We start from the raw sequence: 19,354 nt of genomic DNA, 5'->3' as shown, positions 1-19,354 counted from the left end.
GAGAGCCAATCCCCCACATTGTTTGGTAAGGCGCAGGATGGAGTGTCGCAGCCTGGCTGGTTTAGCACCCCTCACACATTTCAAGATCAGAGATTGGACAAAAGTAAAGAATCCTCCGGGAACCGAGATGGGGAGCACTCTTATGCGATATAGCAGTCTAGGCAGGACGTTCTGCTTGATGACATTACACCTACCCATCCACGAGAATGCCAGATGTGACCATTCCTATAGATCCAATTTTATCCTCTGGAGTAGGGGGAGAAAATTCAATGAATAGGTTTCGACCAGGTTGCGCGGGAGCTGAATTCCCAGGCACTTATGTGAGGTCTCGAAAACGGGAAATTGCTGCGAACGCGTTGCACATGAGAGGTAGGTATGGTGAGGTTCAGGACCTCTGACTTTTAGCCGTTGATATGAAAGTTTCATAAGTCACCGTATTGCATAAATTCAGCAAGCAGGTTCGTGAGGGAAATGTCCAACGCAGCTAAGAAGAGCAAGTCATCTGCGTAAGCAGCCACCTTATGGCATTGAGCATCAACCTCCAAGCCTTTAATGTTTGGATTGGAGTGGATCATGTGTAGGAAAGGTTCCAAAGTGAGGACACAAATCAGAGGGGACAGCGGGCACCCCTGATGGGTACCGTTGGCAATGGAAAACGGTTCAGATAGCGACCCATTGAGCTGAACCCTTGCAGATGGCCGAGAATATAGGGACAGCATATGTGGACCCAAACCCAGGTGTCCCAAGGTAAGCCTCATAAAAGACCAGTCTACCCTGTCAAAGACCTTCTCCGCACCTGTAGATAATAAAAAAGGCTGGGGTTGCCCTTGGCAAGGCCGAGTGGATGAGATTTAAGGCACGGGTGGTGTTGTCCCGCGCCTCACGGGATGGGATGAAACCCGCTTGGACTGGGTGTATTATTTCCATAACATAAGGGAGGAGGCGCATCGATAACATTTTGGAGAGCAATTTGGTATCGACATTCAGGAGGGAAATAGGGCGGTAGTTCTGGCAAACCAAGGGATCCTTTCCCGGCTTCGGGAGCACCGCTATATGGGGGCAGAGAGAATCAGCAGGCAACTTGCACGTATCCCGTACCGAATTAAGGGCCCAAATAAAATGGGAGTTAAGAATAGGGGCACATTGCTTGTAATACAACAGGGTGAAACCATCAGGGCCAGGGGTTTACCTGAGTTTGTCTTCTTCATGGCATTCTCCAGTTCCGGTTCAGTGATCAGACCTTCTAGTAGGGTGACAACGTCGTTGAGAACAATGTAACTTTTATGACCGACAGATCATTGCCAGATTCCAGTTATGGCAGACCATTTAGCAACACCCCAGGAACATGTCAGTATCAATGTTTTTTAGAAAACACCCACATTTAAAAAGAAAAAAAAAGCGTGTGGTTTACCCTCCTAAACAATACCAGACCCTTTAGGTCTGGTAGAATGTTAGGAGGGACCCCATGTAAAAAAACAAACAAAAAAAGTGTGTAGGGTTCCCCCTTAAAGTCATACAAGGCCCTTCAGGTCTGGTAGGAATTTTAAGGAGGAACTCCACCCCCAAAAATGGGGGGGGGGGAAACGTGGGGTCCCCCCTAAATTTCCATACCAGACCCTTGATCCGAGCACAGGCCTGGCAGGGCAGGAAAGGGGGGGACAAGCGAGCGCCCCCTTCCTCCCATACCAGGCCACATGCCCTTGGCGCTGGGAGGGTGCTTTTCCAGGGTCGCCCCTGGAAAAGCACTTTGTCCCCGTGCCGATGAGGACAAGGGCCTCTTCCCCACATGCCCTGGGGCGTTGGTTGTGGGGATACAGGCAGGGGGCGTATTCACATCAGGGTACCCTTTAAAAAAGGGGCACCCAGATGCGCCCCCCTCCCTAGTGAATGAGTAAGGGGTACTTGTACCCCTACCCATTCACTAAAGGGTTAAATAAAATTGTAAATTAAAAGCCCAGACATTTAAAAAATCCTTTATTTGAAAAAAATACAATGGACAAGTTTTTGACAAGTCTTTTATTTATTTAAAAAATAAATAAATATGGATCCACCAACGTAATCCAGCATCAATCACGATGTCCAGGGAACACACGAACTGCCGATGTTCGACTCAAACTCACTTTCGACTCGAACATTGAGCCCATGCCTACTTAAGAAGCTGTCAGCAAAAAGATCTACCATTTTATTTTCTTTATTGCATGTGAAGCATAATTTTTAGAGCTGCACAAAATCCCTTTCTCATGTTACAAACATACTTTGAAAAAGGAACCCTGTGTCCCCCCAAAATGGATTCTTGTGGCACGTATCCAAGGTGTGTCCATACAGATGCAATCTGTCTACATCCAGGGACAACCACCTATGTAGATCCGCAGGTAATTGTTCCATGTACGATTACATGTGGACAGCCATGGACAAATGCTGTCACTGTCAGCCTGTCATTCACTATTCAGGGCACAATGGCATCCAGGAACAAATGTAGCGCTACCCCCGTAGGAGCCTCTGGTTGAACCGGGTCTTTCTGTCCCCCTGCACCAATGTACCGCCCAAAGGTGGATCCACAGCACACTAACACACTTTTAAAGAGTTTTGTAATGGATTTAATGACTGTATAATAGAAAATAATACCCTTAGTGGCTTACCAATCACATACAGTATAATCAATTACAGGCTAAGGCACTCTGACACTCAGTAACCGCGGCTATCTATTGCCTACACGGAAACCTGTGATGCCAGACTGTCTCAGAGGTAAATCTTGGGATAGATAAAATCATCAATAATATCTCCCCTTGGAAGTATCACACCCCCCCCTAAAGTACTAGCCATTAGTAATGTCCTAGGCTAGCCAACGTTGGGACCCATACTGTGTAGCAGATGTGTAAAAGTACATTGTCACATTGGCCCAGAGGCCTCTCACCGCTCCCAGGGTTATCTTGGAAAAGATGATGTCTGTCAGCAGCAGATGGACGTCCCTCTTTCTTTAGACCGACACTTGGGAAGAAGGGGAGGTCATCTAGGTAGGTCTCTTGTAATACATCACACCTCGTCTAGGATTTTTTGCAACACATCACCGCTCGTCTAGGGTATGATCTTCAGCTGCCTGCCCATTAGTCCTTCTTCTGGTGCCCATAAACTGATGTCCACTTCAGTATTAAAATGCTAAGTAAACGATTTATTGAACATTCTCTTTGGGAGAGAGGATAGATGGGTTCTTTGTATCCAGGGGTAACCATCAGAAGCTCCAGACTCACCGGACTTTGAAGGAGTATCAATGTAGATCCACCTGGGAGGCATCAGATAACCACTCATGCGACAGACAGACAGGATGGATGCAGATCCTCAATCACAGGAAAGACACCGAACATGCTCTGAAGTCCACTTAGTTCCAGGGTACTTCAAGAGCCTGGTCACGGTTCTCTTCCTGTTTCAGTCCCACAGGCCTCCTCCTCAGGGAAACCTTTTCCCTCACTCCAGTCCATGCCCACCCCCAGGCCTCAGCCTAGCCTGGGGGGCAAGCTGAACAGGACCCAGCCCTAATCCATGGCTGGTCCCGGCGAGAGAGAGAGAGAGAGAGCACATGGCAGCTGCCACCAATATATGAACTCTATCCCAGCATGCACCACTGGCTGAGAAAGCCCAGTGATTGGATGCTGTACTGTACACACATTACAGTGTCTTCTATTGGCTGTTCCACAATATGACAGAGTCACACTCCACCCCCAGGGTGGTACAGGCAAGGTTAGACACCTGGGATTACCCACATAATCGCCACTACAAATCCAGCCAGGCTGTCTACAGCCCTGGCTATCACTAAATGTCTAGTAGCCACATCACAAAAGGTGATGGGGGCTACACAAGCATCTATCCCGATCCACAGGTAATCATTTAATGTACGATGTACATACAGACAGATATGGCTGCTGGCAGCCTGCCATTCACTTGAAAGGGCACATTGATCATATCTGTACAGACACAAGATGTTTATAGGTTATGGCCCTTGGTAATATGGCATGATAATATGTTTGTGAAAATCTTACCTCCCAGCTCCATGCTTGGCTACCTCAAGCCTCCATTTTTAGCCCACAGCTGCTACAGGACCAGCAACTGTGGCTACTTGCATATTAGGAAAGTGTGTGGTAGAGTACCATTTCTGAGGTCACAATCATGATTGCACTGAATCCCGCCCTCATATTGTGACATCAGAAATATGGCAGCGAGATGCCGCTTTTGTGCATACAATAGAAAACATATAAAATGTTTAAACTGAGATTTACCATTTTAAGAAAAAAATAAGGCAATTTGAAATTGATGGCAGCAACAATTCTCAAAAAAGTTTGGACAGGGTCATGTTTACCAGGGTGTGGCATCCCTTCTTATTTTAACAACACTCTGTAAATGTCTGGGAACTGAGGAGACCATTTGCTGGAGTTTTAAGAGAGGAATGTTGGCCCATTCTTGCCTGATATAGGATTCTAACTGCTCAACAGTCCTAGGTTTTCTTTGCCCTATTTTTTGTTTCATGATGCATCAAATACTTTCAATTGTTGAAAGGTCTGGACTGCTGGCAGGCGAGTTAAGCACTCGGACTCCTGTACATGGAAGCCATGCTGTTGTCAAAGATGCAGTATGCGGTTTAGCATTGTCCTTCTGAAATATAAAAGACCTTCCCTGAAAAAGATGTTGTCTGGATGGGAGCAAATGCAATTCTAAAATCTGAATATATCTTTCAGCATTGATGGTGCCTTTCCAGATGGGCAAGTTGCCCATTCCATACACACTAATGCACCTCCATACCATCAAAGAAACAGGCTTATGAAGCGAGCACTGATAACAAGCTCCCTCTCCAGAGAATGAGGCGCCCATGGTTGCCAAAAAGAATGTCAAATTTCGATTTGCCTGACTACAGAACAGTTTTCCACTTTGCAACAGACCATTCTAAATGAGCTTTGGCCCAGAGAAGACAGCACTATTTCTGGATCATGTTCAGATATGGCTTTTTTTGCATGATAGAGCTTTAACCTGCATTTTTGGATTGCATGGTGAGCTGTGTCACAGACAGTGATTTTTCAAGGTGTTCCTGAGCCCATTCAGTGATGTCCATCACAGAATCATGACTGGTTTTATTGCACTGCTGTCTGAGGACCCGAAGAGCATATTGCGTTTCGGCCTTGTCCCTTGCGCACAGAGATTTCTCCAGATTCTCTGAATCTTCTGATGATATTATGTACTGTGGATAGTGATATATTGAGAGTCTTTGCAAATTTAATTTTGAGGAACATTATTCTGAAATTGTTCGACAATTTGTAGATGCAGCTTTTCACAGATTGGTGAAACTCTGCCTATCTTTACTTTTGAGACACTCTTGACTCTCTAAGATGCTCTTTTTATACCCAATCATGTTAATGACCTGTTGCCAATTAACATAATTAGTTGCAAAATGTTCTTCCAGCTCTTCCTTGTTAGTAACACTTACTTTGCCAGGTTTTTGCTGCCCTGTCCCAACTTTTTTGAGACGTGTTGCTGCCATCAATTTCAAAATTACCCAATATTTTTTTTTAAATGGTACATATTCACAGTTTAAACATTTGATATGTTTTCTATTTTCTATTGTGATTAAAATATGGACTTATGAGATTTGCAGATCATTGCATTCTGTTTTTATGTAGATTTTACAAAGCGTCCCAACTTTTTTGGAATTGTGATTGTACTTCAATATCGTCCCTTTCCAGTTAAACTTTTTGACTGAAACTAAACTAACATTATTTGTCTGTAACCAATTAATCTAAAGCTTATCCTATACGATGCTATATCATATTATTATTGTCATATTAATAGTATCGTATTATTGCTATCGTATTATTATTATCCTAAAATTTGCATTTCACCATGAAACTAAGGGGCAAACAAAAACACCATTTTACTTCCTGCATTCTTCTTTTATAACAACTATAGGAATTCCATAAGCTTGACATTAGACATGTAAGCCGGCCAAAAATTTGGTTTGGTTCGTTTCTTATTTTTCGTTATTTTGTCTTGTGGGATTTTGAAAGTCATTAATCCTTAATTTCGGAGTTAAATTATATTTACATCACCATACCAGGCCACATGCCCTCAACATGGGAAGAGTGCTTTGCCGGGGGGCCCTGGCAAAGCACCTTGTCCCCACGTTGATGAAGACAAGGGCCTTTTCTCCACAGAACTGGCCCAGTGGTTGTGGGGGTCCACGGGCAGGTGAGCTTATCTGAATCTGTTGCCCCCTTTCATTAACATTCGGGAGAAGAGTTGTTATTATGACAGCTCTACTCCCGAATGTCAAGAAAGGGGCGCAAAAAGTCCCGTGACTTCACGACTCGCTCCACCCCTTTAGTTACCCCTTTAGTTAGACCTGTCATTTTGTGGTGAGAGTTCGTCAGGTTCAGTTGTGTTGGCAAGCGCTGGGTGTTATTCCTTGTAGCAAGTCGGCGGCCGTCGTCCATCGTGATTGCCGTGGATCTACAATGCTGGACGACGTGATTGAAGTTTCCACATCAGTGGACATTTTTTTTTAATTAAAAGACTTGTCAAAAACTGTGTTATATTTTATTTTCGAATAAAGGACTTTTTTACGGTGTTGCATGTGGCTTTCGTACAATTGACTCTATTGTCCCTGCGCCAGATCATTTGAACCTTTTGTAGCTGACAATTAAAATACCTTTTTGGCAATAGTCCTTTTTAAGGTCACAGGAGGACATTTAATATATCCTCCCGTGACCCAAAACTAAGCATATTGTGGGCTATTGCCCGCTATATGCTGTCAGTGCAGAGCAGGGAAAATCCAGACAATATTGTCAAGATCCACCCTGCCACCTGATTGACCGCTAGAGGCAGAGCCAGCTGTGCCCATCTGTCCCTCCAGTCAGCACTGGAGGAACGGAAAGGGGAGGGGGGAATATCTGCGGAGAGTGATGACTGACAGTCACCGCTCTCTGCAGGGAGAAGATCGGGAACTGAGCGACCAGCAGTATGTGATGACTCCGTTCTTGATCTATAGAGCCGTTGTGTGACAGCTGCGTTGTCACACTTTGGCTCCTATTATGGGGATGAGTGTATTTCACTCTCCCCATAATTCTCCTTTAAAATTCATATATCATATGGCCCAGTCTGCCAGAATATGGGAAACTTTGGATGGTCATTAGACATGCAGATTCAGATGTTAGATAATGATAGGGCAGCAAGAAAGCAATGACTAATGTCAAGATATACATTTAGAATAGACAGGTTGCCTGTTTCAGAATTAACTGAAACATCTCAAGATGTTGACAAAAAGTTTAACTGACAGTAAAATTGTTTTTCGTAGTGGTGTTAAATGGCTATTTGCATGTTACAATTACAGCCCCAGTAATGTCTAATAGTGTACATATGATACACTTATTTAGGATGCCGTAGCATCACACATGTGTACCCAAAGCGCTATCCACTTATTGTGCAAAGGAACTGAAAGCATCACATAGTGGGCATATAATGTTATCTGAGAACTTCTTCTATACAGTATGGTAGTATCTGGGAATTAAATATAGCAACATCCTGCCATCTAGTGGTTATTTGCAAGAATCATTTTTAGATTGCAAAACAGGCATTTACAGTATATTTACAGGGCTATTCACAAAAGGGTGAAGAGTTTGGAGAAGGCAAGAGAAGTGAACAATCTAGGACAACATAGCTGATGGAAAAACTCTCCAATTCAGCTCACTTTCCAGTTTAGTTATTTTGGCCCAGATTGCTCACTTCTCCTGCCTTCTCCAAACTTTTCACCCTTTTGCGAATAACCCTGTAAATTTAGGGGTTGGCTGATGTTGCAGTGACTGCGACAATGGAGTTCACTGATTGGAATAAAGCTAAATTGTTAGTCTGAAACGAGTATTCTGTAATCACCATCACCTTCTGATGTAAGTTAAAACATTACCTGGAGCCAAAGTTTTGAGATTGGACAGAATAGGGAATGCTTAAAACCCCTGTGTTTTTTTGTTACACAATTATTTCTTCTTCTGGATTTACAACAGGAAATGAGAGGAAATCTCTCTAAAGTGAGGAGAAATCCTCTTTTTTACAACAAACAAGTGCAATGCGCTATCACACGTGTAAAATATATGCTCAATAAATAGAAAAATACGTGGCTGTGATCAGAGACATAGCAACAAATAAATCACATGATAATAACCTCCCAAACAATTGCTCTATAATTCATACATTTTAGTGCATTCAACAAATTAGTACTATATCAAATGTGTCATACAATTAAAATAAATGTAACAATATATTAGGGATGCACCACTACTTTTAAGATACCAGTGCCGATACTTGGCATTTTCATGAACTACCCGGGTTGCAGAGGTTGCAGCTGTGACTTAGCTCTGGCGCTCCACCTCTGTCCTGAAATCATTAGTCTGTATTGTTTTAGAAAAACTGGCACATGACAATAAACAAAAATGTACTTGTACTTGTAAGTACTTGGGCAAGTATCAGTACTTGTACTTGCAAAATTGGTATCGGTGCATCCCTTTATTCATATTTATAAAAACAAAATCATACATTAAAACAGACAAATCAGTACAAGTACAAATCCCAGGAACTCCGTGTGCTCCTTACAAATAACAGCTGCCTCCTAACTTTTGAATTTTTCTCTAGTCTAGTCTTGGAGCTCGAAAAGATCTGTACTTGTACTTGCACCGAGTACTGTACGTGGTATCGGTGCATCCCTACAATATATATAAGAACAAATTTGAAAATGGTGCCTCAAAGGATGCCGTGCTTCACCATCCAGCACGGCATCCTTTGAGGAAGAATATTTACCTGGGACACTGATAGTGGTTCTTGTGATAGATTTTAATATAACTGGGATATTTGAAGCACCATTTCAAATTTTTTCTTATATATATATTGTTACATTTATACTAATTGTATGACAGGTGAAAATTTAAGGCAGCGATGCCTGTTTACATACAAGCGATCCGCCAGCTATAGAGGCGACAGATCACTTGTATGAGGTGTCGATCGGTGCCCCCCCGCCACCACCCTCTGCAATGCTGGTCCCGAGCTCCGCTGTGCCCGAGGCACGGCAGCTCTGTGACAGGAGATCAGAGGGAGATCAGTACACGATCTCCCTTCGAGCTCCACTCCGGTGTCAGAATGCAGAAGTGATGTATATTACACATTCTGCTGTCACTCTCTGGCTACAGACGCTCGAGAAAAGCTGGTGAAGCACTTCTCTGCTTCATCAACTTCTTTGAGGGTCCCTAGGTGACATGAGGGGTCTTAAAGACCCCTGATTTCTCCATAAAGAGGACCTGTCACATCCTCTTCGCTATCACATAGGGGATTTTTAAAGCTCCCAAAAAAAAATTAAAGTCACCAGTCTTTAGCCCCACATACACGCGCACAAACATGCGTTGGGTGCGCACTTGTTGCATATAACCACGAACGTCAGAGTGAGGGCAATGATTTTAGGGCCATTATTCACTGATCACAATAAATTGATGAGGTGTAAAAGCTTTTAAAGTGTTGCCTACGGCCAATTTTGGGTATGGTATTTTATTGCGATTTCGCAGGCGCACGCAATTTTGTTTACAAAGTCTTTTATTCATTTTCCACAATAAATAAACAAATATACAGTTAATACAAACACTTTATATAAGCACTTTAGTGTCCTCAAACCGTCAACAGTACTTCATTCTTTTCTTCCCTAAACAAGCTTTATTATACTATATTCCTCATAAATACAGCAAACAAACCCTATGCATTATAGGAGATATGGGGGGTTTTCAAGAATACCCTACTGGGAGGGCTGCACCCATCGATATCAGTAGGGATTATTCTTATGTATATAAAAGTACAACTATTTGACAAATTTCACAAATACTTGAATTCATCAATTAAACTAGTAACCCACCCCTAGACCTAGATAAACCTTAATACATAGTGTTCCCAATTTTATTAAATGACCATATCATAAATTCATTCCTTTTGTTACCAAAATAATTATTTCCTTGTGACATTCACCACGATTTAGACAATATATATAAGAACTATCATTAAAAATTCCTTGTGACAAGAGTGTCTTTGTTAGCAAGTTGTATTTAAACTATGAATCTTTATTGAAACTATAATATACCTTAATAAAATCAATTCCCCAAATTAACAAGTGAACCTTATCGTAGATTATCTTGTTATAGTGCTAGAGTGGTTCATTCCTTGTGACTGTGACCCATAAACCCTATGTAATAAACAATATTAAAAATTATTTTTCAATGTTCCTAATAAAGAAGTGCCTTCGTTTAACATATTTCACTTATACTATCCCTCTCCCTATTAAGCTAATATCAACCATTGACCTTGGTAACTTTTAATATATAGTGTTTCCAAAATGAATACAGGGTCCTTTCATAGACTCTCTCATTATGGGGTCAACATAATTAATTCCTTGTGACTGTGCCCCAAATACCTAATGTGTTGAGCAATGTGGCAAAAACTATTTCTAGAAAAAATTGCTTGTGTCTGTGACCCTGATTCCTCATATGGTAATCAATTAAACGAAATTTAAATAGATTACAATCCATAAATCTATATCCAAAGATAATCCATCTAACCCATTTTGATCCCTGCATTACCCCAATGTATTGTGCACCGTACATTCTCGAGTGGACATACTCTCCCATATGTTTAAGGTATTGTTTGGTGGCACCAAAGGATTCAACACACAACACAGGACAAAAAGAAAAAAGAAGAAAGCCAAAAAGAAAAGAGAAAAGAAGAAAGAGGGAAAAGGGGGCCTTCCCCAATCACTTATCACATTCCATGTTGTAGTTATTCAAAACCTAGTCAAACCACAGCCGACACTCCCATATAGCGAATCCATGGTGACCAGGTTAATACAAAACTCTCTTCAGAGTCCATTAGGATGTTCTGCATCTTCCCATGTACCATTATCCATGACAGTTTTGCTTTAACCTGTTGAAAAGGTATCGTTGGTAGCCTCCAGGATTTTGCTATAGTCATTTTAGCTGCCAGAAAGAAAAAAGATATCGATTTTTCTTGAGCTCTCGAGATTCCTGGTATGGGGCAATTCAATAAAGCATATTGAGCCTCTTTTGGGACATGGACTCCAACAACTCTATATATAAGAGCAACGAGTCTGTTCCAAAAGGAGCGCACCTTAGGGCATTGCCACCAAGTATGATAAATAGTACCTGGAAGTGTGCAACCTCGGAAGCAGTCAGGAGATGTCCCTGGAAATATCCTAGCCATCCTGGAGGGAACCATGTACCATCTGGATATTACTTTGCAATTCGCTTCAGCTAAAGAGATATTAAGCAGCCCTGAAAAACCTTGCAGGCAGCATTGCTGCCAAACCGCTATCGGGAGATCGATTACCATATCTCTCTCCCACTCTGACATAAAGGGTAGTTTAATCTTCGTATCTACCAAGAGAGAATATATTATTGAGATACCCCCCCTCTGGCTTCCATTCCCCAAGCACCACCTCTTGTATGCAGTGCTGAATGGTTTATCCAGAGAAGGTAACCTCAACAAGCCCAAAAAGTGGAATATTTGTGGGAAATGGAACAGTTCAGACACCGGCAGGGTGAGGGTCTCCTGACAGTATTTCAAGGTTATAGGTTTCCGTGCCTGGAAAAACTGTGCTATGCGATATAGCCCCTTGTCCTGCCACCAACAAAATGCTTTGGACTGTCTGCCTGGGGGGAAATGTATTGACTAACGTGACTACTAGGCCTGACATGAACCTCAGAAATCTCAGAGGGTCAAGTCAAGCCTGGGCGCACGACTACCCAGCGCGGTCAACTACCCCCCCCCCCTTTCATTTATAGCGTTATACCAGTGGATACTGAAAATAATATACATATCTTTACAAAACATACTATAGCTTGCATCCACCATAGTAGAAAGTCCCCCCTCCAGGAAGATTTGCCACATATAATAAACCCGCCCAGCCCCTTCAGCCTAAGAGAGCAGATGGGGGCAAAACTCCTCTGCCAGTCCTATGCCAAAGGGGCGAGAGAGGGCCGGGCAACTTGCCCCGCGGAGGGCTGCTAGAGCTAGGGGGCCCAACTTTAGGAACATCCGATAACAGTCCCAACTAATAAAACAGAGTTTCTCCTTCAGAAATATTTTACGATTGATTCCTGAAAGAAAATAATAAGCGAAAAGGGAATGCCCATCTATATTTAATCCCTTTAGCGGTTAAAACCTGGAGCAAGGGTTTCAAGTTGCGCCTTTTTTGAATTGTAGTTGGAGAAATGTCTGTAAAGATCTGGACAGAGTGTCCCAGTATAGTAAGTCCCGACTGTTCCCTGGCACATTGCATGACTTGCTCCTTGATATTGAAAAAATGGGGTTTCATCAATACATCCCTAGGGTGACCATCTGATCTCATAGCCGTAAGGTCCCTGTGTATCCGATCCGGCTCAAGTTTCTGCTCCTCTACTTGAGGCAAAAGTTCCTTTATAAATGTTACTACTGCCCCTTTAAGGTTTGTAACTCATTCAAGAAGCCCTCTTATGCGAAAGTTCTGACGCCCTGATCTATTTTCCATATCATCTACTTTAGAGAGAGCTTCATCTAATTGCTGTTGGATATCTAGGATACGCCTTGTATTTTGATAAGCGCGATCCACTGTCTTATCCAGTTTTGATTCCAAAGATATCTAATATCTGTGCATATATCAGACGTGATTTGTTTGGCCATTTTGCTTAAGCCCTGTTCCAGCATTTCAGAGAATGTAGCTATTAAATCATTATTTCCATGAGTCTCAGACAAATCTAGGTCCGCATCAACTGTATCAGGGCTAGAGGAGTTAGAGACCTGCTAGGCTAATAACATGTCTCTATCAAAGAGGAAGTAGATGCCGGCGAGTGGGCCCTGCGGGACCCAGTACTCACTGCGTCCAGATGAGGTGAGGCTGAACCGGCTCCCACTCTGCGGCGGTCAGTTGCATTAGCGCGACTACCGGGTTCCGCCGACGTCTTCTTGGAGGTACCGCCCCCTGTCTTTGTGCCCATCGAGGACTTAGCGTCCTTGCGCTTTGATGTCCCCCCGCCATCCGGCTTCCTTCCTCGTCCGAGATGGCTACCCGTGGACGGGAGATGCCCTGATGCTTCGTGCTGCTGGAGGGGTAAGTCTGACCAGTCTAGGCGCCGAGCTCAGGACTCAGACATCCTTCCAGCCGCACGCAATTTTAAAGCTTGACATTTTTGGTGTCTATTACCCTTTTATGTTTGAGCAAAAATATGGGTGAGAATAAATTTTTTAACATAATCCCAGATAGCAAGAAATTGTGCTGCAAGTTTGAAAATGACTTGCTAAACTATTGCAGACTTGCCAAGGTTCACAATTTTGTTGCACAATTACAGCAAGTCTGCATTGCAAGTCTCCAGACCAGCAAGCTTGCAGAGCTCTTGCTAAGACCTGCAGGACTCTTGCTGTAGACTTGACAAGCAAATTTGCTACAAATTCAAAAAGTGTCAACTAAGAATTACAATTTAACCCTATCACAAGTTTGTGGCAAGTTATCCTTGCTATCTGGGATGTGGGGAAATCGAAATTTACGGTATTTTTTTCATTATACAGTAAAAAATATAAACCCCAGTGGTGATTAAATACCATCAAAAGAAAGCTCTATGTGTCCCCACACAATGGTATAAAATTAATTTCAGTACAGCGTTGCATGACTGAATAAATGTCAAAGTACGGCAGTGCTGAATAATGAAAAATGGCTTGGCTAGGAAGGGGGGAGTAAACACTTGGTCTTCAAGTGGTTAACAAAGGGACTACATTAGAGGAATTTGTAGCTAAAATGACTGGTTGATGTATTTCTTTAATAAAGTTGTTTGATCTTCAAATAACAGGACACTGACTGAGCTGGAGGAACAGGTAAGGCAGTGTGATCTAACATACAGTATTCTCTCTAACCTGCTGCTGATTTCTATCGACGGGGGCCAGTTTGTCCACCTCACAAAGCGTCAAGGATTTGAGGAGCTGAAATGCTAGCGTTCTGAGCCATCTGGGAGTCCCTAACTGCCTACAGGTTATAAGAGGTAGCTACACTATTATAAGTTGCTGGATGCTAAGTGCCACCTTAAGGTTCACTTGAGAGATGTAATTTGGCATACACTACAGAAAAATATTGCAACTTGCAACTTCACTCCCCCTGCAGTGCTCTCCTCATCTTCCTGATGCTCTGGGTTGTGGACAGTTCCTTGGCGTCCTCACATACTAGTGCTAGTGTCCCTGCATTCTACTTAATGGTGTCAGAGTGCCTGCAACTGCCGTAGTGACCTAGAGAAGAGGCTGCAGGGACTAGTCATATGGCGTAGAGTGAGCCTGCAGGAGCCAGGTATTAGGGAAGTGAAAGTCCTTTTTACTGGTATCCTAGGGATAAACAAGCATTTTACCCTTGCAGTGCAAGTGCATTTTTTTCTTTTCCTCGAAGTTCAGCTTTAAATCACTACCATGACCCATATCTTCACTTCCCTCGCTCTCTTTAAAATTTGATAACATTGAAAAAATTGGTGGGAAGACATAAGTCCTCTGAAACTTCCATTGGCACGTGTAATGTAGTGGAGGTATGTGCTGTATATATGTACTACATATACAGTACACACCTCCAGTACACTATAGCAATAGATTTACAGCCAGCCCTGTCCCAGCTTCCCTCACTCACAGTTTCACTCCGATCCCTGTTGCCTCACGCGGTGGCTCTTGTAGTCAGCGCTGGGCAGGAGCGCTGAATCGCATCTCTGTGCTCAGCTTGTGGGAGGCGCTCACAATTCTGCCCTGCTAACATGAATAGGTTAAATCATGATCCATAATACATATACAGCACATACGTCCAGTACACTGCAGTAATAGAGTTACAATTATCCCCTGCTAACATGAATAGGTTAAATCATGATCTATAGTACATAACATGTAGTTGTACTATGGATCATTTAACCCATTCATGTTAGCAGGGGATCATTGTAAATCTATTGTTGCAGTGTATTGGGAATATGTACTGTATATGTACTACATACTGTATAGAGTACACTGCAGCAATATAGTTTTCCAATTCTCCCCTGCTAACATAAATAGGTTAAATCATGATCCGTAGTATAACTACATGTTATGTACTATGGATCATGATTTAACCTATTACTCTATATGAAGTACATGTACAGTGCATATTACAAATACAATGCACCTCCAATTTCAGCACAGGCCCTCACTTACTGTTGCCTGTAAATGGAGGTGCCTCACGAGGTGCCGAATTCTTTTCCTCACATGTGAGGACGGCGTCGGCACTGAGCGGCTGAACGTTGGAGCGTTGAGTCACTGCTGTAGGGGCTGGGAGGAAGAGTCTACAGGAACCCGAGCATGGCATCCAGGATCAACTGATTGCCATTGCAATGCTTTGCAGGTTAAATAAATAATAAATGCACATGTATTTATTTTATGTGTGTGGATTTATTATTATTATAATATTTTTCTTTTACCAAAAACCTGGACTGTGACATTAACGTTAGCTGTCTGTCTGCTCTACCTTATGAGCATTAGCCTGTGGCAGTGGCGTAAGGATACCACCACAGATTGGAGGGAATATTTGGTGCTGTTTTGGGTATCCTGTACTCCTATCCCTCTCTCCCCTGGACAAATGAGCCAATAAAATAGCAAAAGAAGATTGCAGTGGAAATCTGTTGGTTGCTGTCAGTGGGTCAGTAAGTTCATGGGTGCAGCTAAAGGGCAAACCACCAGTAGGAAGGCTAGGAGGACCCGTAAATCAAGCAGCTCCTCCAGGGGTCAGTGCTACATCTGGTTTTTCAGATAACTGCATGGGCACAATTGACATTTCTAAATGTTCCCCATGAAATGGCAAAGTTTGCCTTTTGAGTTCAGTTCAACCCTGTTTGTTCTACAGTGAAAATACTGCAGCATTGTCACCCTGTAGTTAGAGTTATTTTAGATGGACGTGTAGTTTTAGACCCAGTGGCGAACCTAAGGAACAAAGGGCCCTGGTGCAAGATTTTTTCCCGGGCCCTCCCTTCCCGTTCCCAAGGGGGGCGAAGTGGATCACACTAGCCCCCCAACACCTCCCGCGGTCTCTGCACCAAAGGAGCTTACATTCTAATGTACTCCCACAGTCACACACTATTATTATACATTTATTTATCTCTGACATATACCACAGTGCTGTACAGAGAACACTGAGCCAGTCACATCAGTCTCTCTACAGAGGTGCTTACACTTTAATGCCCCCTAATAACCTTATAATAGGTTATTATAATCCATTTTTCTAATTAAATAAAATAACAACACACTGTGTGCAGTTTCTGGGCACAGTGATATGTACCAATCCTCTTTGTAGGACAAACACTGGAGCGATCAGCTGATCTCCTGGTCTTGTCTCTCCTGCCCCTCCTGTAGTTTTCTGCAGGCAGTCTGTAGTGGGTGAGGCCTGCTATGTCTCTCCCACAGCTTTGCTCTTTACACAGGCTATGTACAACACAGTGATGATGTCATTGATACATTTACAACATAATATCTGGGTTTGTAAAGACATTTGGTGCTCACAGAGTGGATTTATATCCTTTGTGGCTATTTAGGAAAATATTTTAATAGAAGTTTTGTGTCCGGAGTTCAGCTTAAACAATAAAACACTTTATTGAATAAGGTATTTTTGTGTCACAAACATTTTTAGGAAATTAATAAAAATTGAAACCAAGCCTATTTCCCCTGGTTCAGTTGCCCATAGCATCCAATTAGCCTCTATCTTTCATTTTATCCCACACAGCTTAGAAAATGAAACATTAAAAGCTGATTGGCTACACTACATTTGAGACAAAGTTTGTCTGACACTCCTGTTTGCATAGCCTCGCTTTTGCTGTTTTTTTTAAAATGAACTTTATTTAAACCACTGAACAAAACAGAAACTGTTTTTTCAGGAAGCTAGCCGGATATCCACCGTCTCACAAGCTTCGTGGCGGTGGGTGGAGAGCTGTGCATCCTTTTCCTTGTTTATCTCTCCCAAGCACTGACAAACGGGCGCTCAGCCTGTCTTATCTGGCCCTAGGAGGAGTATAGAGGCCGAGTTAAAGGCGTGACGTCATCGCGCTCACCCTCCTCACCGAAGCTGGCTTGAGACGTCATCAGCGTCACAACCATCAGCGGCAGCAGTAGCGCTGCGGGCAGTAGGATGCAGCCGCCGGGCCCCGCTGTACGCCTGCACACCAACAACCCCCCCGGGGACTTCACCTTCGTCTCCTCCACCGAGGCAGATGGTAAGGCCTGTGTTCAGTCATATCGGCGGTGTTCAGCTTGTCATAGACTGTGTGGCTGTACGTACAGCAGGGCCTGTTACATTGTATATGAGGAGGGGGGATGTATAACAGCTGATCATCGATACAGGTGGTGTTTACAGTGCTATGCCATGGGTGGCACATGGTGGCAGTTCTGATAGTCAGTACAGAAAACATTTTCTGTTGGCAAAGTTGCCAACTCTGCTTGACTTCAGGATAAGAAGCGCATGATTGTGGCTTTTTAAGAATAAATACCCAGCTTTTGGGGAAAACCCTTTATGAATTGCCTGATCATCATACCGCTGTGCTGTATTTACTATGTTAAAGCCCAGCTGCGGGTGCAATCATCTTATCAGAGTTCAGGAAGTTGTACCGTGACTTTGCTGTTAAGCCACCTTCCATATTCAGCACTGCGAACTTCTTCCTGCAAATCATCAGATCTACATGATGGTGGAAGTCCTGCTCCAACTAAACTTGCATGTCCGCTCCGCATGTCTTCTAGACCTCAGTGCTGTTCATGCAGCTCCACCTCCCTCTCCAAATGGCCTATCGCAAAACGGAGCCAGGGGGCCATTGGCTTTGTGATTGGACGGGAGGAGGGGAGGCGATACATTCACTAAGGTCTGTGAGACCTGCACTGTATATAGTAAAATCCCAATTATCCCACCCCCACGGATCGATAGATGGTGGATAACTGTAGTGTAGTTTCTGGTTGTTTGAGAGTTAATAGCAACCCCCTGCGACGCCTAAGAGAAAGTTCTCTCTCAGGTCCTCTCCGCTGCTCAGTGGGTTGATGCAGTAGCCAGCCTGCTGTTGGCTATTACAATAGCCAACAGCAGACTGGCTGTTGCTCCCCATTGTTTACATTCAGCTGCTGACCACGGAATCTAGCCACGGGCCGGCAGGAAGATGTAAGCAAATAATTTTATTAGCAATTAAATACATTTAGTTGGTAATTAAATTTTTTAGTGTGCACAGTCTATCAAGCAACAAGCAAATTATGTCCTCCAGTTTACTGAACTGGGCTACCATTATTGTCCCCGAAGTTGGCCTGCAAAAATACACTTTGTCTAATGTGCTATTGTTTTTTGCAGGCACTGTTTGGATTCTCAGGAGCAGCAGGTTCGGGTATTCAGCAGAAGTTGCTGAATACAATAGCTGGCAGAGGGCATTCCTCTATCCACACTGTTTAGCGTGGATGGGAGAATCCAATGATGTCTCTGCTTCAACCCACGGGGCTGATTGATAGAAATATGACAGTGCATGGCTAGCTTTAATCCAGCAGTGCCCTGTAAAAGAAGAAGAATATTTATCTGTCTGGTGGGCCTTGTGCTGAAACTTTGGTCTATCCGGGTGCCGCTGCTATCTCGGCCGAAGGTACGTCAGATAGTGTAGCCAACATCGAACACTCTGGTTCCTCCTGCTGATCCTCCGACCCATATGTTACTACTGTGTCCCCTGTTGAAGTAGGGGTGGGCAGAAGGAACCCTAGTACCACAGAGGACATGCTATTCAACACACCCAGAAGATAGCAGCAACTAGAGCTCTTCAAAGTTTCAGCACACTGCCTGCTGGAGAGTTAAAGGAGAACTATGCGGTTAAGGCTTTTCCCTATAGTTCTCCTTAGGGTAACGGGAGGACACAAACTAGCGTCCTCCCGTCACCCTAGGCTCAGTATACCGCGAGCTACAGCTCGCGGTATACTGAGACGCTGAAGCGGATCCCGACAATTATGCCGGGATCCGCCCAGCTGCGTGACTGACAGCTGGCTCTGCCTATCTAGAGGCAGAGCCAGCTGTACCCGCCCCCTCCCCCGTGCGTTCCGCCAGTTAGCGCTATCGAGGAGGGGGAAATCCAGCCCCTCCCCTGTCACGGCAGAGAGCGGTGACGGGAACGAGAGGTGAGCGAACGCTGTTATGTGTTCGCTCACCTCCCGATCTTCTGAGCCGACCTGTGACAGTCTCATTGTCACAGGTGAGCTAGAACTATGAGGTGAGTGAAAAGCATTCACCTCATAGTCCTCCTTTAAATAT

General features: G+C 43.6%; 1 protein-coding gene across 1 annotated transcript in view; it reads left to right on the top strand.

Annotated features, from left to right (window-relative positions):
• Positions 1–16,955: 16,955 nt before the first annotated feature.
• The window catches only part of YIPF4 (Yip1 domain family member 4), a 14,591-nt gene continuing 12,192 nt past the window's right edge, over positions 16,956–19,354 (top strand). Inside the window, exon 1 of the mRNA XM_018552893.1 lies at positions 16,956–17,303. Within this exon, the coding sequence (XP_018408395.1) occupies positions 17,219–17,303 (85 nt within the window). The 5' untranslated portion in view covers positions 16,956–17,218. The remainder of the gene's footprint in view (positions 17,304–19,354) is intronic.

This window comes from Nanorana parkeri, unplaced genomic scaffold (genome assembly GCF_000935625.1).
Source record: "Nanorana parkeri isolate BGI_ZX_2015 unplaced genomic scaffold, ASM93562v1 scaffold100, whole genome shotgun sequence".
NCBI classification, from domain to species: Eukaryota; Metazoa; Chordata; class Amphibia; order Anura; family Dicroglossidae; genus Nanorana; species Nanorana parkeri.
This window is presented reverse-complemented; position numbering and strand designations above follow the sequence as displayed.